Here is a 24,497-nt window from a genome sequence, read left to right as displayed (position 1 = left end):
CGTGAAGGTAGAACGAAAAAATAGGTAACAAAATGCGGTTTCTTTTCTAATCAGTCACAATAAATCAACAAGTCAGTGTTGTCTTCTCACGCGCTCTGTGCGGTAAATTACTGCCCATTCAATACTCGCATTCAGTCCCGCAAGCTTTCCCTTTGAAGTGGTGGAAAGCAGCTAGAACTTGACGAATACAGACAGAAAGGAAAACGGGACACGCCGCGGACTGTATTCCGCATACTCCCTTGGCATGCATTCTTCCAGTCTGTTGGCCTGCGATCGACCGCGATCTTTCGATCCTGTGCTTCGCCGCGACTCACCGGCAATACCAGCGTTGGCCCATGCGATGTTTTTTTTGTGTGTGTGTAAACAAAGGTTTTACATTGAGCTAAAGCGACAGTTCACTTCACGTTGTTTTAAAAGCATTGAGCGACTCGCAAAATGTCACAGAATGGCAAAAAAAGCGGCACAGCGCAAACATGCACGGAGATCATACGGAGATTCATTTTTCTGTGCGCCCAGTACGGATCAGCAGACTCCTTGGCGTCCTCGCGCATGCGATCAGTCGCATTCGAGCTTGCGCGCAAGTGTTGTTTGAGCGTTGCCACATCTTGCTCAAATAGTCTCAGTACATATGAGTCACACGTACGCTAAACCGAAAACACGTCGGTTACCTACCCACAGGAGATAAACTACGCAATGCTGTTGATGCTGTCGACGCCGCCTACACAAAATCCGCCTGGCCAGCGGTCCGCCATGTTACAATTAATCCCGGCATGCTTTGCTAGCCGGACGCGGAAATTGGATTGGATTGGATTGGATCTGTAGCTATACCCCTTTGAAACGGGTTGACACTCCCCGAGCACACCCGTGAGTGTCATAGCAGGTTGATTACACTTCTGCACCTGGCCCCCCACCCCTATTGTTTCCCACCCACGCCATTGTCCGGCTCCTCCACACCTCCAGTCTACGCTTAGTCCGGTCGATGATGGCCGTCACTGCTCCTCGGTCACGTCCATCACTAGTAGCCGCCGCGCCCCCTGACGGCCCAGTCTGTCCGAACCCCAATGCCTGCTCCAGCGACACCCCACTGGGCTGTTGGGGCTCCAGCCGCGGGCAGGACAGCACGACGTGTTCTATGGACTCCTCTTCTTCGCCACAGAGTTCACAGATGGCGCTCTCCGCCGTCCCACATGACACCTGCCACCGCCTTGTTCGCAGCGTCCCAGATCGCGCTTCGAACAGAAGGCCACTCCCGCTTGCGTTGTCATAGAAGCCTTCACAACGTATCTCTCTCTTGTGGGCGACGTAGAAATGTAGCGCTGGCTTGGCTGCGGCCCTGCCGGCCCACTGCTGGGTTTCCACCTGCGACACACGCTCACGCACCTTGGCCCTTGTCATGGTTGTGTCCTTTAGGTTACACAGGGCTGGTAGTGGCACTCCATACTTTTCCGACAACGCGCGCACTCGTTTCGTCCAGCGCGTGGACCGTGCCGTGAAAAGAAGGGACCGACGCACTCGGTAGACCCAGTTCGTCTCCCCCAAGGTCCAAGCTCGCATTTCAAATGAGAGCTTTGCTGTCGCCTCCCGGGCCGCAAAAGACGACCACCCCATGTCGCCCTGCACCGCTTCGTTCGGTGTGGTGCGGTGCGACCCCAGGGCCAGCCTTCCCACCTCCCTCTGGCGGCGTTCCAGGTACTCCTTTGTGGCAGCCGAGGGGCATAGAACCGCACCGGCGTATGTAAGGCCCGGAACCATTGCCGCCTTCCACAAACTCCGGATCACCTCCATACGGTTGAAAGACCACAGAATCCTGGCCTTCAACACATTCTGTCCTCTCCGCGCTTTCTCTCGTAGCAGTTGTTCGTACCTTGACAGATAGTCCGCCTCCGTCGAGAAAACAACTCCGAGGTACTTGTACGAGGATGCAAACGGTAGTGCCTTGTCCTGTAGCATCACCGGCTCCACATCACCCTCTCCTCCGGCCACCCCCCATCGGAGTACCGCACATTTACGGGCACTGAACCGCAGCCCCAAATGTTCTCCCTGCCCTGTGCACCGATCCAGGAGCTCTTGTAACCCCTCCCGAGAGCCCGCTGTCAATGCCACAGTAGCACGTTGCCAGATTACAACCCATCGCTTTCGCCGTTTTTAGTAAGCAAAAACTCAGCTGGCAACCTTCAAATTGTTGTATCATGTCTGCTACCGTGTGTCGTACGGTTCCAATGCATTGGCTCAGCGGCGCGCTTTCCCTCTAGAGTATATTATCTCTATGACGAAATGCTTTAGTCTTGTCAGGAGAAAATCCAAAGTCTGTAAGTGACACAACTAGAGCTATTTATTTTATTATTTTTAAAAGATATCACAAATTTTGCGCGCATCTCAACATGGAGGTAGAGTGAGAATATTCTAGTTCACTCTAATGGAGGCAATGAACGAGTGCCAACTTAGGCCGCTTAGGCCAAGCGTGATCGACACCAATTGCAAAAATGGTGGCCTCCACGGTAAAGAAACTTGGCAAGAGCGATTTGAAGCAGGAGGAAATACTCCAGGCTGTCGTAACTGCCGACAACTTCAATGACTGCTTCGCTCCCATCACAAAGGATCACCCATGGGTAAACATCCCTTGCTGGGAATTTTTTCTTCGTTGTTGTTTCGTAGTGCGCTCTTGCCGCAGTTGCATCCAAGTTCCGTGTTGTCAAAACTGCGGTCTCGCGCTTCTAGATTATTCCGGTGAAATACCTGTTTCATCCCCGGTCCTCTCGTAATACGACGGTTTTGCCCTGATTCAACGCATTATAAAATCTTTAATTGATGTTGGTTTGTCAGTGACCAAGCTTGCTTGACACAATACCATATGCTGCGTTCCACTCATCCACTAATTAGCGGCTCCACTGATCTAGTAATCCCTTACATGGGGCTGGGCTGAGCCAGACGCATGTTCGTAAATCGGGCTGTGCCACTACTGTTTCTGACTGCAAAGCAAACCCGTTATAATAAGGTCCCGGTGCGCTGTGGTGGGCAGTTTCCGCCGTCCTTTCGGTTTCGGGAACGCATTACAAAAGGTGTTTTTACGCTTTATCTGTCGCCGTTTTTTGCCTTCTGTGAAATGATCTCTTGTGGTGAATGGCTCAACATTATGATGTTGGATGTTCCGGGGAGTGGATATTCGGCCGGCAGCCGGCCGACCCGCGCAAGCGAAAGTTGGCCGGCAGTCTCATTTCATTGGCTTGCTGTGGTCACGTGATTAGTGCCGGCATGCTGCATGAGAACGCGTTTTGCCGGCACACAGTTGAACACTTTTCTTGAGCAAGCTGCCGTCGAGCGAAGAGTGCCGGCCGTTTGCGCTGTGAGCTATTATTTGCCGGCAGCTTCGTTTAGCTAAGGCATATTCTAGCTTTACTGAAAACACGCTGTCCGGTTGTGGTGTCGCCGGCAGTTTTCTGTCGCGAGCTGTCTAATTATTGCTGGTTGTTTGGCTTAGAAACGGCACATCGATCCTCCATCAAATGAAGGGTAATTATTTACTGGCAGCTTGATTTCACTAATGGTCATATTCTACGTATCCACTTTAAACGCGCTGTGACGGCACATATAGGCGAAATAACCCACCTGGTTGTGCTCTCACGGCAGTTGTGCTCTCAGGGCAAATAATTATGGTACTGACTACAGTGACGGGGCCCCGTCACTTTAAAATCTGCACTACAGTGACGGGGCCCCCTAAAGTTCCGCCCAGAGGAAATGCAACTCGCGTTGAGAGCAGTATCTCTTGATTTTTATCCAACCAGCCAAACCGCTACCGCTCACTGACTAGCCAGAATCACTGATAATTATTAATCATTATTAATAAATACAGATGGTCGGACTAACTCTAGCTTTATCCGAACGGATCTCCAAGCCACCACCCGACCCCCGCTTCAGAATATTTCAGCGAGAGCAGTACGTCGGTCTTGAGTTTTACCTAACCGGCCAAACCGCTTCCGCTCACTGACTAGCCAGAGTCACTACTAATGATTAATCACTGGTAATAATTACAGGAGATCGGGCATAACTGGCGATGGCTACGTCGGCCTTGGCTCCAGTGAGCGGGAGTGGTTCGGCCGCTTGAGTAAAAAACCAAGACCGACTGCTCTCACCGCGTGAATTGTTTTGCTGTTGCAAAACGCTAACCACGCGGCCACACACACACACACACAAAAAAAATAAAAAAACACGATGCTATAATCGAACCACGGACTACGTCTGTAGCCAGCGGCTGAACCACTACACCAAATCCCTGAACGAGAAACGGCGGCTAATCGGCTGGTTTTGACTTTGTTATATTGAGGGGGCCCCGTCACTTTAGTGCAGATTTTAAAGCGACGGGCCCCGTCACTGTAGTCAGTACCAATAATTATTCTGACACAAAATGCCAGCACACTTTACTTGCGAAGGTACAACTGTCGTGACAGTACGACTGCGTGGATTATTTCGATTGTTTGCGTCGTCACGACGCGTTTAAAGTGCACCCAGAATATGATCTTTAGTTAAATCAAGCTGCCAGTAAATAATTATCCTAGTGCAAAAGGCCGGCACCCTTCATTTGGCGGAAGCTGCTGGCAAATAATAGCGCGAAAGGTCGGCACTCTTCGCTCGACAGCAGCTCGCTAAAGAAAGGTGTCTGCTGGCAAAGGGCGTTATCATGCAGCATGCCGGCACAAATCACGTGACCACAGCAAGCTAATGAGGAGAAACTACCGGCCAGCCTTACACGCATATTCTTGCGGGAGAAGTTCGTGCAAAGTGTCATTCCCGTTTTGCGACGTTTCACCCCATTTGCTTACGGCGGGATAACTGACCTGTTCTGGCTTTATTAAAGCGACTGTGAAATCAAAGTGCAAGTTACAAAAAAAAAAAATACAATTTAAGACGAGGAATGCGCATTTACTGAGGTGGCAACTCACTAGACGCTTTTTCGCACTGACCTGATGACGTCACGGGGAATGGGCTGTGTGACTAGCTGCTGCCAACAAAAGACGCCGTCAATAGACGTGATTCTGCTGTTGTGTTGGTGCCGTGGTTCCGTCCGACCTTGCTTACTAAGTTTTAGGTTACTGTGTTTTTGATATCTACACGATGGTTTCGCTGCTGACGCTTGCAGTGGGAAATTAAAAATGGTGTCAACGTTGGTGATATTTTCTTCATGAAAGCAATGTCTGTGGGGCCAGAATGGAGCTGAGAAAGTCACAGGACCTTTGAAATAAAACAGTAATGTGTATTTTCTTTGTGGTTCCTGTAAGAGAGGCCCACCAAACAAATGTTAAAGTTGGTAAGACCCATGAAGTAGGTGGAAAATAGGGTTGAGAAGACTGCGATAGTGCCATACCGTATTTTGAACTTGCTCAACTACCTTGGTGTAGTTTTGAGTCATCCACAAAAGTCGTTCAGGGCTTTCTCTCCTCCCAAGTGTCAGAAAAGAGCTAAGACGATTACTCGTAGCGAGTCACAAATAAGGGTTGGGCAAATTGGCTTGAGCGGGACACTGCTCTTAAAACAGTTTCCTTTAATTGGTAAGTAAACTCTGTGAAACTTGTCAGTCTTGCAGTTTTTTCCTACTGATTTCAAATATGTCCTTATTTTTTGAGTAAGTCAATTATATACCAAGAGAATTAGAGTTCATTGGTCATTTTTGGAGGAACAGTATACAAAACAGTGTTGGTCATAGAACTGTAATCTTTACCCGCCGCGGTGGCTCAGTGGCTAAGGCGTTGCGCTGCTGAGCACGAGGTCGCGGGTTCGATTCCCGGCCGCGGCGGCCGCTTTTCTGATGGAGGCGAAAAGCAAAAATGCCCGTGTGTATGAGATTTCAGCGCACGTTAAAGATCCCCAGGTGGTCAAAATCAATCCGGAGCCCTCCACTACGGCGCACCTCATCGCCTGCGTTGCGTCGGCGCGTTAAACCCTACAATCAATCAAGAACTGTAATCTTTATATTTTCCAATACTAAGAACCCTGTTGAGTGCAATAAGAGAATCGGTTCTTTGATGCACTGTTTGGAACTAATTCTACACCTCATTAAACCTTGGTGGCACCAGTGGCAAGGAACCATTTTGAATGCCCATTTCAAACACCAAAGTTTAATGAGCTGTAAAATTAGTTCCAAGCGGCGCATCAAAAACCTGTTTCTCTCATTGCACTCGCCAGGCTTCATAGTAGTAAAATATAAAGACTACAGTTTTATGGCTAACACTGTTTTGTCTATTGTTCCTCCCAAGATGACTAATTATCTCTAATTATCTTGGTAAATAATTGACTTACTCAAAAAATAAGGATATATTTGTAATCAGTGGGAAAAAAGCAGCAAGGCTGACAAGTTTCACTGAGTTCACTTCGAAATTAAAATAAATTGTTTTAAGAGCCATGTCCCCCTTTAAGTGCCTCATTGGGGAGAAGTTTTACAGTGCTGGCGTTTTTTCTTTCCTTATTGCCGACTCAGGTGCTTATGCCTCTGGTCAACCGCCCACTTATCGAGTACACCCTCCAGTACCTGTGCACCGAGGGCATTCAGGAGACCTTCATCTTCTGTGGCTCCCATGCTGACAAAATCAGAGACTACATCAGGTCAGTTCCTGCAGGTGCTGATAACTTCAGCCTGCTGGGCAGGGGTGTGTTCTTGTATTGAGCACTGTTTGCACAAAGGGTCACTAACATGTAAAAATGTTTGCCCTTACAAGTTGATTACAGCTTTCGGGAATACAGATGTAATTTATTTATTTATTTACACTATACTGCAGTGCCTGAGGCATTACAGTGGGGGGGGGTACTACAGACAAAACAACATAGATAGGTAAGGCAACATCAGTTTTGCGGCCATTGAAACACCAAAAAACAGAAAAGTGCATGAAGTTTTTTTATAAACATATATGTAGACAGGTTTGTCACTACATTTTGCGACATGAAAGCTTGAGTTGGGGAAGTGGATTAATGCATCTCATTCTGAAAGGAACACAAACCTAGAAATCTGAAAATCTAAAATTAAGTGTACGTATATGTATCTTGCATGTTTTCAAACAACCACAAATTGCAGCTAGTAAGCAATCTTAAACCGATTGCCCAAGTGGTGAGCACTGTTTGTTTCAGTCAGGTGTTTTGTCTTCGCGTTGAAGTGCGGTCATGAGATTTATGTAAGTGTGGTCCTCTTGTACCCACCACCGCCTTGAGGTGTAATAGTGGCAGTGAGAAAAAACACACGAGACAGTTGAAGAACCTAAAGATGCCACTACTGTATTTTGCTGTATTTTTAACTAGACAAACACCATCAACAACAACAACATCATTATCAGTATCATCTGGATACAAGTTGAGAACGGCAATAGCTCATGTAGTGTGACACTGCCGAAGCGACGGGCCCATGATGTCAATTCGCACATGCATTTTGGAAGGAGATTGTGCATAATGCATAACATCTGCCTTTTCTCACCTAGTTTGTTTGTCGTCGCTGCTGTAGTTTGTAAGTCAACTAAGTCTGAAAAATAACGGAAACAACTCGTGTCATGTTCAAAACGCTTCCAGTAACGCACTCTTTGTGCCACGCGGAGGCACTGCCGGCTGCGGCGAAGAGGTCAACCTCTGTTGACCTCGGAACTTCTGTTGTCATTTTTACGCTGTACCCGAGTGTACCATGAGTAGGCACAAGATGGCTGCCTCCTCTCGGAATCCTCTCAGGGAGTCCAAGTGGTCCGATGGCGAGATGAGCGTGAGCGTGCTGTCCTCGGAGGACTACCTGTCGGTGGGCGACATGATCCGTGACCTGGACGCCAAGGCCCTGATCCGTTCGGACTTTGTCCTGGTTGATGGAGCCGTGGTGGGGAACGTGCCACTGAGGCCCATCATCGAGGAGCACAGGTAAGCACCCTGTCTGCATACGGCCGCAATGGGGTTGCCGAACAGAGGCTCCACACTTCACTTCGGATTCCTTACGCTCCCCACCCTCACCCGAATCAAGATGATATGGGGCGGCACAGTGTTCCTCTAGGGCATGCTTTTTTTTGTTGTTGTTGTCGTTTCTTGAGCTGGAAGTCCTGCTGCCTTTGCTTTTGCTTGAGTTGTACGTTACAACATTTCCAGGACATTGGGAGATACAAGTCTCAGGGGCACTATTCTGTGGTAAATGGCTGCCAAGAAAAGCTATGATGGGACGGGATTGGGTTCTGAAGTTGCCGTGTGGTCGCTTGGTGCTCTCATACGTACTGCATAGTCCCTAGAGAATGCCCTGCCCAGACTACCCCTTAACTCTTTCGTTACTGCGGCTATTCGAATTGATCACTGGTGATCGATGCTTTATATTGCCGGTTTCGACATGTTGTAGTAGTTTCTCATACACCTACTGCACCCCAGTGGTTAGTCTAGGCACTGCGCTTTTAGAATCAGTTTAAATTTTCCCACTCCGGTGACACTGAGATTTTTTAAGGCGTTTTTTGCCAGCTTAGGTGTGCGTGTTTTTGAAAGGGGGTGTAGCTGCTGCACTTGGCAAAAACGCATGCCACTTGTGGTTATGCAGCATAACCTTCAATACTTTTTATCAAAGGGCTCCTAGCAAGTGAAATACCAAATTATGTTGTCAGCTTTGTAATCCGACCGCGGTGAGAGGTGATAATTACTTGAAAATGACACCAGCTATTCACTAGTGATTTTTGGTTCGGAGAAAGGGTAGGTTTATAATTCTGCCGCAGCTTATTTCTGAAGGTCCCTCGTGTGTCTGACAACTGGATCTGGCATTTTCAGCCAATTTCCAGCAGTTTCGGTTTTGTTTTTGCATTGTGAAATATATAACTGGCGCTACTACGTAGTCCAATCCAACTTCAATCCAATTCGTCATGGCGCCTCCGTCGCCCACTACTGTTCCTCGAAAAATGTACGCCGCTGGTAATTGGACATCACCCACGCCTTACTTCTGCGATAACAGCTTCAGCTGAAAATCGAAAGATAACATCAAGTCATGGATATCAGTTCAGACAAGGAGGGTGCTTCCAATCAGCCTTGAACACCGCCAACTTTTTACCAGTCAGTTTCATTTCCATACGAGGGTATTTCCGGAGGTCTAGTTTTGCTGCTTAGTAGAACTGCCTATTTTCACAAAGTCTCCAACAAGCTTGATATTGTTTATTTTCGAAAATGTTAGTTAGGTGGCGCTGCAATGCAGGAGGCTCATAGCGCTGAACTTTCTTCTTAGCGTGATAGCTGCTTCGTGAAAGCTTGCTGGGCATGATTCTAGCGTATCGCACCTTATTCCTGAAATCGGGGCTACCATAGTGCGTCAGGAGATGATATTAAACTGCAAATGAAAGTTCTGACAGATAAGTGACGATCAGAATGTCAACAAGTGTCCACCACCAAGTTTTGTTTCATCTCCAAGTGACTTTTTTTGCATTGCTTGCTTGCCTTGAATCTTGTGCTGGCCGTAATCATTGGTAAGGTGTTTTTGCATCATGTGGGGACTAATGGACGTCTTTAATTATGTCAAACCACCAAGTTTCTACCATAAAAGCATCCAAACTTGTGAAATTTGAAATAGAGGTTGGGCTTCACCACAAGGCACGGGCACCACGCGTGCTAGCATTTTCTTTTATATCTTGCAAATCGTACTGAGCAAGTAATTTCTTTTTCTAGGACGGGTTTTTGAAATGTTTACAAACAAAATGTATATTCTAAATTTTTTCTTACTACTGCTGGTTTGCTATACTATACAACTTCCTTTTTTCTATTTTCTTCGACGGCTGGACAGAAATTTTGAATTTGATAATTTTTTTCGCAATCATTATTTATAAAAAATTGTTATAACCGGTGTCTTTGGAAAGGACATTGAATCATCTTCATTTTATGTCACTGATAAATGTGCTTAATGAATATGTTTAGCACAAAAAAAAAAATGTTATCTTAGACCCCTAAAACTCGGGCAATTTTCCGCGGTAACGAAAGAGTTAATGAACGCTGTATTGTAAGTTGGTGGCTGCAGGAAGGAAGTGTTTGGCTGCTCTAATTAAGTAAGCACTGGATGTGGGTAGCGGGTTGAGTGCCCATCCCAGCAAACTCCTCTTGTGCGGATGGACGCTGCAGGAAGACGGTGTCTCGGGACAAGGGTGCCCTGATGACGCTGGTGTTCCGGCAGCTGCCGCCCTGGCACCGGCGTCGTTGTCGGCAGGACGACTTTGTGCTGGCCTTGAACCCCGAGACGGGCAAGCTCCTACACCACGTGAAGGCGACCAGCAAGTGCGAGTTCCCCCTGGTGAGGGGAGGAGGAGGCACCCTCCAATCTCTCTCCCTGTCTGCTTTGCCATCGTGAAGGAGAAGGTCAAGGAGGGGCATGGAACCTAAAACAGCTTCTTTAATTGTTAAGTAAACTCTGTGAAACTTGCCAGTCTTGCTGCTTTCTCCCCACTGGTTTCAAATATGCCATCATTTTTTGAGTCAGTCAGTTAGTTCCCGAGATAACTAGAGATAATTAACCATTTTTGGAGGAACAATAGACAAAACAGTGTTGGTCATAAAACTGTGATCTTTATACTTTAGAATACTATGAATCCTGATGAATGCAATGAGAGAATCGATTTTTTGGTGCCCCGCTTGGACCTTGGTGGCACCAGTGGCAAGGAACCATTTTGAATGCCCATTTCAAACACCAAAGTTTAATGAGCTGTAAAATTGGTTCCAAGCGGTGCATCAAAAAATCGATTCTCTTACTGCACTTATCTTAGTAATTAATCTTAGTAATTATCCTAGTAACTAATTGACTGACTCAAAAAATAAGGACATATTTGAAATCAGTCGGAAAAAAGCAGCAAGACTGGCGAGTTTCGCAGAGTTTACTTAAAAATTAAAGGAAGCTGTTTTAGGAGCCATGTCCCCCCTTAAACGGGCCATGAAGACAGGATACTACGACAGAATACTACGACTAACTCACCCAGCTTCATTCCAGCCACAAAGGGCACCTTTTTAAACAAAATAATGCAAGGGAGACTGAAAAACTTAAAATTTCCCGTTACAGCAATGTAATCTGGGCTTCAGTAACGCAGTACGATACAGGCCGGCGCTAAAAATGTACAGTTATCTGTGTGTTACCTGCAGGTTAGCATTTAAGTTCTACGATCAAAGGGAACCAGAGGCGCCCCACTGCAATCGCCTAGTCCTGTTTCTTGGTGGGGGCTTAAGTCGGCTGCTTCCGGTTGCACAGCCGACCTAACAAATAAAGTTTGTAATAAAATTGGTACGACTGCAATCAGGACAAAGTAGTCTTTTTGTTAAGATCAAACTTTTATGTTGTCTTCAAGGCCACTTCTTTAACCCTGCTGTTCTGCGCATTCTGCAATAGATGAGTTTGTTGAAATTCCTTGGCTGCTTCATTTTCTTTTTTTAAATTGGCTTTTCAAAAAGCCAGTATTCTTCTAGCCTGCCCTGCGTTGCCTAACAGGAGTGCACGTTTGAATTGCAGTATCTAGTTGCAATGCCAAAGAGCTCTGCTAAGATAGGGTAGAACTTGACGTTGAAAGCAGAACATCTGTTCAATTTGCAGCCCTTGTTCTATGAGAAGCGTTGGTAACATTTTTGCCTTGTTTGGATGGGTGTCTTTTTCTGCCTCAAATTTTCTGCTGAAGCTTCTTATTTTTGGTCGTTGATATTGCAAAAAGCAGAAAAAAAGAAGAAAAAAACGAGTGTGGTATTCTGCTGGTCGTGAGTATGCTTGACGCCCAAAGTGTGACACAATTGGAAGAGCTGCTCCTGAAAGGCGTTAATTGCAACCACAGAGTGGCAAGTTATAGAGGTGTGAGAATAGGGTGCAATTGAACGATTTCCAAATTGTAGCTAGAAAATTTGCTTATTCAATCAACTATCGAATATATAGTAGAATTTTTACTCGGGACACAACGAAAATTCACGTCAGAAAGTTTGTTTCCCACTGTGAGACTTCGTGTGCCAAAACAATATTCCGAACCAGAAATACAAAGAGAGCTTGCGCCTGAGTTGAGACCGCGTTGTGGCATTCCAAGAAGACCAACAGTAAAGAAAGGTTTCAATAGATGGCATGTGAGCAGTGGAATGCAGGAAACTGGATGAAATTGAGCAGATCTTCACTGGGTTTATCGTGGGAAGAGCAAGATGGGAGGGAAAGAGTGTGAGAGGCGGGTGGGGTGGGGAAGAGACGCATTTACATGGCAGAAAACTGTCGTCTTTCGGCAACATTTGCAGCAAAGCGAGCAGATACGCGGACAATGTCTCACGCTGCCCTTCTCCTTTTCACTCTCCCCTCTTAGAGCGTGTTCCAGGAGCAGTCGCGGGTGTCCCTGCGGCACGACCTGCAGGACTGCCACGTGGCCATATGCTCGCCCCACGTGCCGCCCATCTTCGCCGACAACTTCGACTACCAGACGGGCCTCGACTTTGTGCGTGGAATCCTGGAGCATGAGGAGGTCTGTGCCGTTTCCCTCCTCCTTCTGTTGCTCCTCTCGCCTTGTTTGTGAGGCACATAGAAGGGTCTTGCCGCAGTGACTCCCTTATATTAAAGGGGCCCTGAAAGGCATTTTGAGCACACTAAATGAAGTAGCGCAATTGTTAGATTGGGTCGTCAAGGTCATCTGGGCCAGGTATTACTCTTTTACGAGCAGCGGAAAGCTCACACCTTTGTTGCAAAGTTTGTCGCTTTTTTCTCACCCTTTCCTTCGTGTTTTTGGACGCCGCCATCTTCACATGTCTACATCATCGATTCCCCGATGTTCGTCATGAGCTAGACATCCTGCTATTGGGCGGCTTTTTCACGCACTTCCGGCAAAGAGATGAGTCGTCTGCTCAGCGTCGACTCGCCGGCTGATCTGCCAGCGGAGTGGAGTGCCGGAGTGCTTGGACATTTTACGACAAACGAAACAAGTGTAAACAAACGCTTAACCGTTCGTATTGAATGCAACACGGCCATAACACGACATGGATATTCTCTTACCGGAGTACGTTCCATAAAGAAAGCGTTGAAGCCCCGTGGCACTTCTTTCGTGCAATCGCAGAGAACGCCCTGAGCCGAATGCCCGGGTTTGACGGATACATTTTTTTCCACTTCAAAACAATCCAGAGATGCGTTTCGAACGAACACAACGTCACAACATGCGTTGCAAGTCTGAACCGCGATTGTCAGACGATGGGTTGCCTTCTCCTGCCCGTCGTAAATTCGGCACTCACCTCGCGCGCGGTTGGCGGGGACGAACAGCAAGTCACTTAACTCTGGCGCGCAAGCCGAGAGGGCTTTTAGCCACGCACACTTCACATACCCCATGCGAGGTTGAGTCGTACGTCGCTCGAGAAAGATAATCCAGACCATGGGAAGCACTATCCACCCGCAGAAGCACAGCGTCGCATTTCATCGCGAAACAAAGGCGTCCACAACCCACACACCATCGCCTCCTGTAATGCCAAACGCATCTCACACTTCCTAATGAGAGTGAGTGGTACGACTGCAGTGCCCACATGTCGCGAGGTGGGGCCCCGAGCTGAACCGGGATCACGCAAGCGTAACTGACCTCTGGGGCGGTTTGTGCCTTGTTGCCAAGGCAACCGATGTTTGAGATCGTCAAAGAAAGGCGATCGCTCCAGCGCTAGAAAGCTCAGAGCCGCGCCGGAGCATGTTTTGCCAACGTTGCCGCTCTCCACCACGCGTCGCCCCAAGCTGAACTGGTCACATGATTGAAGCGTTTTGCGCACGGGTTCTGTAACGGTTTAAAATGTCTTTTTCACATGGCGCCGGCAGGAATTACCACCACCGCAAAATAAGACCCGGCACCAGCGGGGCCACATCTGATACGGCGCTTTTTGGATAAACAGTGCGCGGTGCATGAAAGGGACCGAGCGCACGATCCACCCCGAGCGGCTGCGAGTGCGAGTTCGCCGCCGATTAAAAGTCACGTGCTGCACTGCAGCAACGCACACCGCGAAAGGGCAAGGCCAGGCCACCGCACATGTGCACATGCGGTCAGATTTTTCGTTCGCTTATCCATCCTTGAGCGGAGTGCGGAATTCATGGTGTCAACAAAACTTGCCCGTAGCAGACGGCAGTCGGAGGAGCGTAATGCGGAAGTACGTCACCGCTGACTAGCGCAGCATCATGGGAGGCAGTGCTCGCGTGCGGTCAACAGTTGAAAAGAGGAGGAAACGCGGCGCGACGATAATGCGCGGTTTTTGATTTACGATTTCTCAGCTAATACTCATCGCTTTAACAAAATTCTTGCGGGAGGAGATTGCTAATACATTGTCTTATTTGGTTACATGTACATCCATGCATCGGCGGAAGGTATTTCAGGACCCCTTTAATCCCACTGTGCTTCATTTGCTACAGTTGTCGCTGGGCCTGTGTCATGGTCAGCTCTCTTTAAAGGAGCCATGAAGAGAAAACACAAGTTTGGTTCATTCAAAAGATTGTCTCGTTAGAATCATACTGACACCACTTTTAACGTAAACTTCGCTCAAATAAGCTACATAATTAGGAAAAACGGGAATGGTCATGCGACCCACCAGCTCATTTCCCGCAACAGAACCTGTGATGTCACATGGGCTAAGCTCTGCGATTGGCGGAGGCTGGCAGAAGCAGACGCAAATTACCGTATTTATTCGAATATAGGTCGACCTTTTTTTTCCGAAAATGTGCTTAAAAATTGAGGGTCGACCTATAATCGTGACCGAAGAACCTCGACCTATAGTTGTGATCAAAAATGGCGAGCGCACCGAGTGATCCGTTTCTCCGTCGCGTCCGGCGCTCCTCAATTTGAGGCGGCAGCGCGGAGCATCTAGAACAAAGACAGGCAAGAAAATAAGGGAAAAAATAACAAAACAATCAGCGTAAGAAAACCACCCACAGTCACTGCCGGCTATCGCGCATTACCTGCGGCCGAACTATAGTGCCTAGTATATTCTAGGCACTATAAGCGAGCTGACGTATTGGCGTGAGAGCCAGATTGGCTTGGCTTGGTGTCTTCGGAGCCGCGGTAGCGGCTAGCGCGAGGTGGGGGTAAAGGTGACTTTCGCCACCTAGCGTAGCCACCTCGTGAATGGAACGGCGTTGCCTGCTTCGCTCGCTGTCTCTACTATCTCCCGTTCTCCGTTTCATGCGCTTTCTTTGTGTTTGCTTCGTTGTGATTTCCGCACATAACGTTTTTCTCGTGCGCATTTCGCGATGTCACGTCGGACTTTAAGCGGCGGGTGATCCTGTTTGCTGAGAACTTGAACAACTGCGCCGCTCAGCGAGAGTTAGACGTTAATGAAAAGCTGATCAGGGGATGGCGGAAACAGCGGGACGAACTTTTTGCTTGTAGGGGACTGCGTCGTGCGTTTCGTGGCCCTACAATTGGAAGGCACGATGCTCTCGAGAAAAAACTCCGGCTGCCCGTGGAAGAGGAGCGTGCGATATTCAGACCAAAGCTCAACAGTTAGCGCTGCGAGGCAGGATTGGCCGTTCAGCCTTCAAAGCCAGTCGGGGGCGGGGGTGGGTAATGAACTGCGGCGCATGCGGCGCAAGTTCCGACGACGACGCAGTGTGTGGCTCCAACCAGTGAGGTGACCGCGTTGTAAATAAATGGGAGTTTTAAAAAGTTTCCTCAAGTTTTTTCTTAAAAGTATGGGTCGACCTATAATCGAATATATTATTTTTTTTTTCGGCGACTTCAATTTTTAGGGGGTCGACCTATAGTCGTGCTCGACCTATTTTCGAATAAATACGGTAGGTAGAGCTTACAAACTAGACGAACGAGCGATTTGCGCTTAAATTTAGGGCACATTCTTTACAAAGCAATAAGAATGATGGGACAAACAGTGGAAGTTACGAAAGCACATGTAAACATAGAAGTACTGATGCGTTCTGCTGTTCGTACTGCGCACAGCATGCTTTGGTTTAGCTGCACAGCACTACGGGGCTTGGGGTTGTCTCAGACGACACTGGCCGATTGACGCAAGCAACGGTGTCTTACGTGACCCCATTTGTCGAGCGAGCACTGTTTCAGGGAACGAATATTTTCTCCCAGAATAAAAACAAGCCAGGTTTAAATGCGGGCAAAAACAAACCAAACGCTTGCCACGGTATGGTGGCGCCATCTAGGTTACGGAACGTAAAGAAACGCGGGAACAAACCAACACTGCTACAGGGTGGAGACAACCTTTGAACGGTCCTGTGCCGCCGCAATTGGGCCAACGGGCTCAACGCGTTATTCTTTTCGTTTCCCACGAGACCTAGCAACGCGAAACAGACAATATGATTCAAACTTCTTCAGTAAACCGCGTTGCGGCGATAATTTTAGCGCGGTTTTGACACAATGACTTGCTTCGGCGGCGAGCGAGCAACCGAACATGGCGGCGCCAGCGTTACGTGTCTCTACCCTGTACGGCGGATGCGTGAATGAAGGTATTCTAGGCTGCAGAGCGGTCGGTTCCCGTGATGTCACTTGGGATCACGAAAACGCACGATTGAGCGGGAAAATAAAAATTTTAACCTAAATTGTTTAATTTCTCAGTGAATAAAGCACCGTTTGTATCCGGACAAGCGCTGGGGGCACTATAAAACACGAAATCTTTCGAATAAAACCGACTTGCATTTTCTCTTCATGGCTCCTTTAACTAAGCAGGGGCATTTTTGAGAAAGCCCAGGGCACTCTAGAAGCACTCTGAGTGTCTATTTCGCTCTAGCACAACCTTCATGTTTGTGAGTTTGTACCTACACCTACCCTTCATGATATGAAAAGCAATGTGCTGATGGTTTGCAGTGCCCTCTTTCTGTTGGCACACTGCTTGCAGATCATGGGCAACTCCATCTACACCCACATCACAGACAGCTGCTACGCGGCGTCTGCCTGCAACCTGGCCATGTACGACGCCATCAGGTGAGCTCCCCCCTCCCCCCTTTTCCCCCATTTTATCAAACTTTATCTGGAACAGTGTGTAGAAGGTAGCTAAAAGATTTTCCGTAATAGGTATTTGGTGAGACTGGGGGAATATACACGTATCTTCATGTAGAAAGGTGGTGAGTACTGATTGGGGGGGGCCCTAAAGCAGGGCCCTAAGTGGAAAGGAGGGGAGGTCTGCCTGCCTGCCTGACAGGGTGCACATTGTTGTACCTCGGGGAACAACAGTGATGGCATTGTATGGCTGAATTGGAGCAGCAAAGGTGACTGACTGGTCTTTGTGCGACTGACGTATCTTGTACAACCGGTATTCATACCTGCCTGCTCTGCCGAACTGTCTGGGAGACTCCCAAATTTCTTCCACATCTCCCGATTGTACGAATGCTATCTCTGATCTCCCAACAAGTAGTTGGTTAATCACAAGCGTCCTTCTGGCTTCCCTGCTGCGACATTTGAGGTGCTGGGGAAGGGCGCTCGGCACATACTTTTTGCTCCTTGTAACCATACCGTAGGGTGCTGCTAAGTATATTCTGGACACCCTAGTACCGCACGCACCGTGCATCTGGGCACGGCCTTAATGGTGATGGTAGCTTACAAAGTCCGGCCCCGAAATGCGCTCGCCACTGTACTGAAGGAAGATGAGGGAAAAGGCATCAGAACGTTTGCGTCTGTCTGTCTCATGATGGAAGAACAAAGCAGCTCAAAATAAACACCCTTAACGCTATCCAGTGGCAGTCTCCCCAAATGTAAACTAAAAAAATACACCTCTTCTCGGCCTCTGCAATCTCCCAAATATTCATGTTGCTAGGTTGGCAGGTCTGGGTATTCTCTACAAGGAGGCAGGGGCAGAGTTGGTGGTTTTAAGGGAAGCGGCTAGGACATGGGATGTGATGGCGGCTGTGTTTGTTGTACACGTTCAGCCAGACCATGCATGCACAAGCAAGCTCTTCTTTTGAGTCTACTGCTCACTAGCACATGACTTGTTTCCCCTCCTCCTCATCCCCTCCCAATTACCACCACCACCACCATCATCACCACCACATTGGTGAGGAGGGGGTGACATGCCACTTGGATGGGGGGGGGCAGTCGTGATGTTGGCTGTGAATAACGCATTAGGATGTACACATGATTGAGGAAATCTCTCCTTGGGTCCAAGCATGCGTCTGTATTGAAAGATAGCATTCTCTCCCTCCACCACCATTGTACTAGTGCCTTGTAAGTGAGATTCCCTGAGAAACTTGGGCACCTCAGGGGAACTCTCTCGTGCCAAGCGACTCTGTGAAGTACATGACGAAAATTTTTCTCTGGTGTCAGGCACACACCACAATCCCTTACCAAAAAAAAAAGGTGCAAAGCAACACCACAAGAGAGGGCAAGACACATGCTATCCTGTCTTCCAAGTGCTTTCTTTGGTCCCAAAATAGGTGGCTATTGCTGCTGCTTTAACACTCCGGCCTTTTCCTGCGATCATAATCTACAATTCAAAGACAGCCATTAGAAATTTCGCCTGGGGTTTATTTCCTCGCCGGCACTCAAAATCCTTCTTCAAAAACCCCCTGACTCCCCCACTGAGCTGGTGTGGACCCCAGCCCACACGGGTCTGGGAGGGAATGAGGGAATGAGGCAGCACAGAGCTGCTCGAGAGCTCACCTTCCGAGCGGGTCCTAGCCTTGATTTCTTCCATGGAGCCCTGTCAGCTCGAGATCGGCTCCTTTCCTTTCATGAGGTTACGTCTCATTACCGCCTCTCCCGCTGTCTACTGCCCCCTGCACACCCGGCACTCTCTCACGCTGAAGAACGCCTATGGCGCTTAGTGCAAACGTACACCCTTCCTTGCCTCTCCCACCAGCACCGCATGTACCCCGCTCTGTACTCTTTACCCCACTGCCCCGCTTGCGAGGTGGTCCAAACCATGGAAGCACTGGGCGAGGGCGTTAGGCAGCTCAGGTTCGGTGGTGCAAGAAGCCATCATCGCTCGTGCTGCCGATGTCACCGGGGACCTCCCTCCCTCGGTCACCACCCCTCCCCCGAATTAGCCCTTGGGGCAACAAAAGTTTTGTCTCTCTCTCTCTTGTCCTGATAACAATGGTACTAACTATCGCAAACTTCAAACAAATAAATGGGATATCAAAAAAAAATTGCATACGAAACAGTGGCCAGGCCACTCCCCAGCCACCTTACAGCAATTTCTCTGTGACATCACAGAATCGTGTTTGTGAGATTGTTGGCCGCTGACCAAATCCACTGCCAAGAAACACGATTGAGAGGTCGTAGTGGGGCCTCCAGTTCCATTTGGTCATATCAGCTGAATGCTTGCGTGTGTTTAACACACCTTTAACAAAGTTTTTACTGCTGGCCATATTGTGTCATCGCAGCGCATATTATGTCACTATAGTGTGAAATTCGGAGGTTTTTCTCAATATTTGTTGCATTTTTTCGGTTAAAAAAAGTCTTTCGTGGTTGGAGGAGAGCTGAGTGAGTTACTGAAGGTTGGTTCTTTCAAATTGAACAAAGCTGTATGCTGTCTCCGTGGCCTCTTTGTCCCATGGCCTGTTGCCCCATGCCCGCTGCCTTGCAGCCGGGACGTCCTGCAGAGGTGGATCCAGCCCCCCGACCGGTGTGCAGGTTCCGATGGCAGCCAGGCCTGCTTCTACTACCGGCACAACATCTACAAGCCCGCCACGGGACTCCAACTCTCCCGGTATGCCCGCAGCTGCCTTCGCTGGGAGATACTGGCGCAGTTGTTAGTTGCTTGGGGTGCACAGTGCACTGAAGTACTGTGCGGCACAAGCCTGCGTCAGCCATAGTTCTGTTCAGCTTACTTCGGATCGATTTTCAAAGGGCTCAACTGAAAACATTAGCAGCTTCAATTACCTTTTCTAAGCACACAGCAGTTTGTTTACAAGGGGCTTTCAAAGGTGGCGTGCCCTGCCTCTCTTTGGACGTGCATATACCGTAAAGTTCCGAGCGTAACGCCCACCCCCGAAACATTGCCCAACCCCTTTAGGCGTGGAATATTCAATTTACTAAAAGACCCCAAAGATTGCCCACCCCCTAAAATACATGGCTTTAGCGGTGATGAGTGAACAAAATAAACGCGAATAATCTACCTATACTTATGTTTGATGTGGTCACGTATTTGTGCTTTCCGCACTTGAGCCTTTAGTTCACCCATCTGGTGTTTTTTCCTTGATACTATCTCCCCAGTTTTGGTCGGCAGTGCAGCCGCTTTTTTCTAGTTTTTCGCGCCGGACCCAGAAGATCGCCCATTCCGTATTTTTCACTTGATATCTATGTGCTTTGGGTGGGCGTCCTTTCAAAACTTTACGGTAGACTCTGAGCAGACAGCAGATTTAATTTCAGACATGCACCTCTGCGGTCTTCTTCTTCTTTTCTCAGACTTTTGCTTCAGCTCCACCGTATTTTCCCTGCTAGGAATCGAAGTTATAAAAACAACCGAAATGGGAGCTGGCCTCGGAGCAGCCCGGGCTATTTGGTTGCATTACAGTACATGTAAACAGGGCTCTGGTCACATAATTTTGCTAGGATCACCGGACAAAGCTGTTGTCAAGTGTAGCGTTACAGGAAGTGGGTTCACAAGTGCAAGGGAGTCCCTGCTATGAGCGTCAGTAGGAGTTTGTCTTGAGGGAGGCAAACCCATTTCATTGTGGGGGGGGGGGAGAGGGTGGAGGGTAGGGGCAATTGTGCTCTGGTGTGTTTTGGGGGTTGGGGGTGGGCGCACGTGCCCCTTTTGAACCCCCCTGGCGACGCCCGTGCCTGAGAATGAGCACTCTGTGTTCTGTTGCTTGCAGGAGTTGCGTCTTGGAGCCCGGGACGTTTGTCGGCACTGGCACCAAGATTGGGGACAAGTCTGTTGTGTCGGACTCAGTGATTGGTAACAACTGCACCATTGGTGAGCATTTGGAGCCTATCTTTCACATTACCTGTATTTTATATGCGGTGGCTGCCAGTTAAATTGAGACGATGAAGGTTTTTGTTACCAAACCCGAAGAAATGTGCGCAACATCACACTAACTTTGGTTCAGTGCAAACTGCCGTGCGATTCTAGTCTTTCTTTCAAGGTGGCCCACTAGTTCGTAGAGTTGAGTGGGGTGCTCATGAGCAGACGTTACATGGTTCTGTGCTAGCTCAAAGGGTTTCCACCGTGGCAGATAATTCTAGTCAGCTCCAACTTCATGCCAGCTTCAAACCTCCCACCTTTTCGCCTCCTTTTGGGAATTGCATATAGGCGTGATGGCTCCTTGTCGAAAACAAAACTCTTTCTCAACATTCATTCCGAATAATTAAACATGACGGACTTGACCGATTCACTGAAGCCTGCTTTTCATTGTAAAGTAACTTTTGTTGAATATCGTTTGCATTTAATCAGACGGTTTGCACGGAAATGTCAGTAATAATTTTACGGTGTGTTATTCCACCAATTGAAGCACAAGAGGTGAAGTTGGAGTTTGAATGGTAAATATGTCTTGCATTTGGTATCGAAGTGCAAATTGCATTTAGTGTTTGCTCATTGAAGCCAGTTTCTCAGTGAGCACTCTTGCCACTTGTACACAGCCTGTTATGTTTGAAGTTGCTCTGTGACAATTGTGGTTGATAGCTCCGTGCTAGTGAGGCAAGACATGAAATGTTTAAAAGGCACTAGTTTCAACAGAGCAGTGCTGCCTTCCTCCTAATTGTGTGCATGAGGGAGTACGAAAATTGGCTGGTGTAGTTTGGGCTGAATAGTGTTAAAACACACCTAAATATGCGTTGTGATTGGTCGGTGGTGTGCTGCACTGAATAAAAGTTTTATCGTGCATGTAAGTGAAATCATAGGCTGTGGCTTTGTTTTGCCCTTGCTTATTGTTTTATTCCTGCTTGGTGAGAGAGGGATAGGAAATGCTAACAAGGTGTCAATGCTCTGAGGGATCATGGAGAGTGAATATGAGATTGCTTTGTTTGAATGGTCGTCATGTTAGATGTTACAATAGTGTAAATTTTGGCGCAAATTTATAACCGACTGGGCTAGATAGACTCGCAAGCCACATTGTCGCACTCTTCTTGCGACGTCACGGGGTCTGTTTGTGTGATTTCTGGCTAGTGACTCCGGCTGCCGACAAAACTACCACAAAGGAATCTTGCTGGTAATAGCAGTCTGTGCAGCACAGAAATTTGAGCTAGTCGGGGATAACAGAACTTCGACATCCTACCAATTGCAAAAGAACGTGAACACACAACAAAAGAGACATATAGATGGTGTTCACTGAAAAGTTTAACTGTCAATTTTTTCACTTGGCAACACTGGAAATGGTCACGAACATGGCCGAAGCGCTACGGACATGGCGTGGCTTGTGCCACTGAGCCCGCACGCAGTGCGTCGTCTGCTCCGTTTCAACCCGGTTCTCAATGGGGGGTGTCAACAGATAGGTTATTAATCGCACTCAAATTGGAGTCAAGGCATTACTTTGCGTTCGGTGGTGTAGAGTTTGGAACGTCCAACAGACATCATGGACTTGGCACAAACAAGTACCGCCATCCCGTGGAGCCTGACGTAACCAGTGATGGCGCACTCACATGGTTGCCTTAATGCGTGCCTCGCCAGTGAATACAACCTATAGACAGGATGGGCGCTAGTGTCTCTTCTTTGTGTCTCTGTTCTTTCGCGTTCGGTATGATGTAGAAGTTCTGATAGTTGCAGTGACACTGATTGTGTCGTTTTAACGCTATCATGGAGTGCGTGCACTGTTTTTGGTGCGTCACCAATGATGCCACTGCTGGCGTTGTATAGCAGGAAATTGGAAAGTTGGTTGATAGTGGTTGTTTTTTTTCTTTTTTGTGAGAACAATGTTCTTTGCATTCAGAATGAAGTCGAGGGAGGTGTCTGAGGCTGTTTCTTTCAAATGAGGCAACTGTGAATGTTGCCTTAATGCTTTTTTTTGAGAGAGGAGTCACTGAAAAGTTTGTTGAAGAATGGCTATGATTCGTGTATCCAGCCTTCGGCCGGTCACCCCTGCGCTTCTCTGACCACCCACTTGAATAAAGTCCCTCCCTCCCTCTCTCCCCCTCTCTCCCCCTCTCTCTCTCTCCTTCTCTTCCTCACACATGGAGACAGTTAAGGTTGCACCAGAGGTCATCAATAAAGAATCTTAAAAAAAGGATTCTGGCAAAAGAAGACTTCTTTAGCCCAGGCTCATAAAAAAAGAGCTGAAACCTGCAGTATTTCCTTATAGTTTTCAGGGCCATGTTAGTTTAGGTGGTCCTTAGAAAACCTTGTAAAGGGTACGCGATAATAATCGGTGATCACCGCCTTTGCTTACTTGAATCAAGTGATCGGGCTGCTTTGCCTAGTCGAGTAATGGGCTTTTGTAAACAACAGCCCCCCTGCACGGTTGAATAATGGTTGTGAACCCTTGTGCGGCGACCACCAGGCCGGGACGTGAAGCTGCAAGGTGCCTACCTGTGGGACAACGTGGTGGTGGAGGACGGCTGCCACCTTCAGAACTGCCTGCTGGCCAGCGGGGTGGTGGTGAAGAAGAACGTCACCGTCAGGCCCCACTGCGTCCTCTCCTTTGGGGTGAGCCGCCCGCTCATTCATTGCATCTTGTGCAGGCTGGGTCAACCGACAGCAGGGATGTGGCAGTTGCTGTTGTCATGAAGCTCACCGAGCTATTGAAACAGGTGTGAAATTAGAGGTCCAAAAGCTTAATGTGGATGAGTTCATTCGGCATACGTAAGAAATAAAGGCACGAAAAACACTTTTGCACTTGTTGCTGCCTTTTCGGTGTTTCTTGCGCCTTTATTTTTCAAGTCAAAGTTGCAGCTTGCCCTTCATCGCCACTAGGGTGTCTCTAGTTGTTTACTAAAGCCATGGGCCAGCAACAAGGCGGCACATCAGTGTGGCTCTCGGGTGCTTTTTCAGTCCAAGTCATTTCCAAGAGATGTAGCGCCATTTTGTATGCAGGGGGCATTGTGGTTCTGCGCTGTGGAACTATGCTTTGTGGATGCGTAGTACCTAAATGCTGCGTGTGAAATGCCCGGGGTTTTCACACCAATTAACACACTTCTAAGAGGCAGTACTGCCCTCCCATGTAGCTGACCTGCATGACACTCAGGGGCTCTCTTCCTTTTTTTTTTTTTTGGTGTTCTGACTGCGATTCCTGTTGCTCCCCCTAGCCATCATTCGAAGTGGAACTGGGGCACTGTTGTGTAATGTGGTCTAAACTTTGAATGCATTGCCGCTGTGGAAGGTGGGCTGAATCCACGCCAAGTGGTTGTAGAAATTTATTGCTTGTATGAACAGCAGCAGCTTAGAAGTTTAGGTTGAGTACCTTCCATTGGGGTGGATAGAGTCACGAGTGCATCAGTTTGCTCCCCCCCTCTCTCTCCCCCAGGTTGTGGTGGGCCCTGACATTGAGCTCAAGGAAGGCACCCTGCTACAGTCGACGCCTGACACCGACGGCTTTGAGGACGAGCCTGGAGACGTTGAAGGTGAGTGGCTCGCCCATGTTGAACTGTGCAGCTGAGAAAGTGCAATTTTTTGGCCACACCATCCCCAAGTTGAGCGGACCATCGTTAACTCTGCAGAATTGCCATCAACAAGAG

At 48.2% G+C, this 24,497-nt stretch overlaps 1 protein-coding gene across 1 annotated transcript in view; it reads left to right on the top strand.

Moving 5' to 3' along the window:
- The first annotated feature begins 2,455 nt into the window (after positions 1-2,455).
- Positions 2,456-24,497, top strand: part of LOC144168940 (translation initiation factor eIF2B subunit epsilon-like) — a 43,753-nt gene continuing 21,711 nt past the window's right edge. Inside the window, exons 1-10 of the mRNA XM_077697938.1 lie at positions 2,456-2,609; positions 6,470-6,594; positions 7,699-7,878; positions 10,090-10,258; positions 12,282-12,437; positions 16,789-16,874; positions 19,474-19,596; positions 20,708-20,808; positions 23,324-23,469; positions 24,287-24,383. Coding sequence (XP_077554064.1) covers positions 2,484-2,609; positions 6,470-6,594; positions 7,699-7,878; positions 10,090-10,258; positions 12,282-12,437; positions 16,789-16,874; positions 19,474-19,596; positions 20,708-20,808; positions 23,324-23,469; positions 24,287-24,383 — 1,309 coding nt within the window. The 5' untranslated portion in view covers positions 2,456-2,483. The remainder of the gene's footprint in view (positions 2,610-6,469; positions 6,595-7,698; positions 7,879-10,089; positions 10,259-12,281; positions 12,438-16,788; positions 16,875-19,473; positions 19,597-20,707; positions 20,809-23,323; positions 23,470-24,286; positions 24,384-24,497) is intronic.

The sequence above is a fragment of the Haemaphysalis longicornis genome, unplaced genomic scaffold (genome assembly GCF_048455015.1).
Source record: "Haemaphysalis longicornis isolate Haplotype H1 unplaced genomic scaffold, Haemaphysalis longicornis Haplotype H1 scaffold_2, whole genome shotgun sequence".
Classification (NCBI taxonomy): Eukaryota; Metazoa; Arthropoda; class Arachnida; order Ixodida; family Ixodidae; genus Haemaphysalis; species Haemaphysalis longicornis.
Note: the sequence above shows the minus strand (reverse complement) of the source record. Positions and strands in the feature narration are given on the sequence as shown.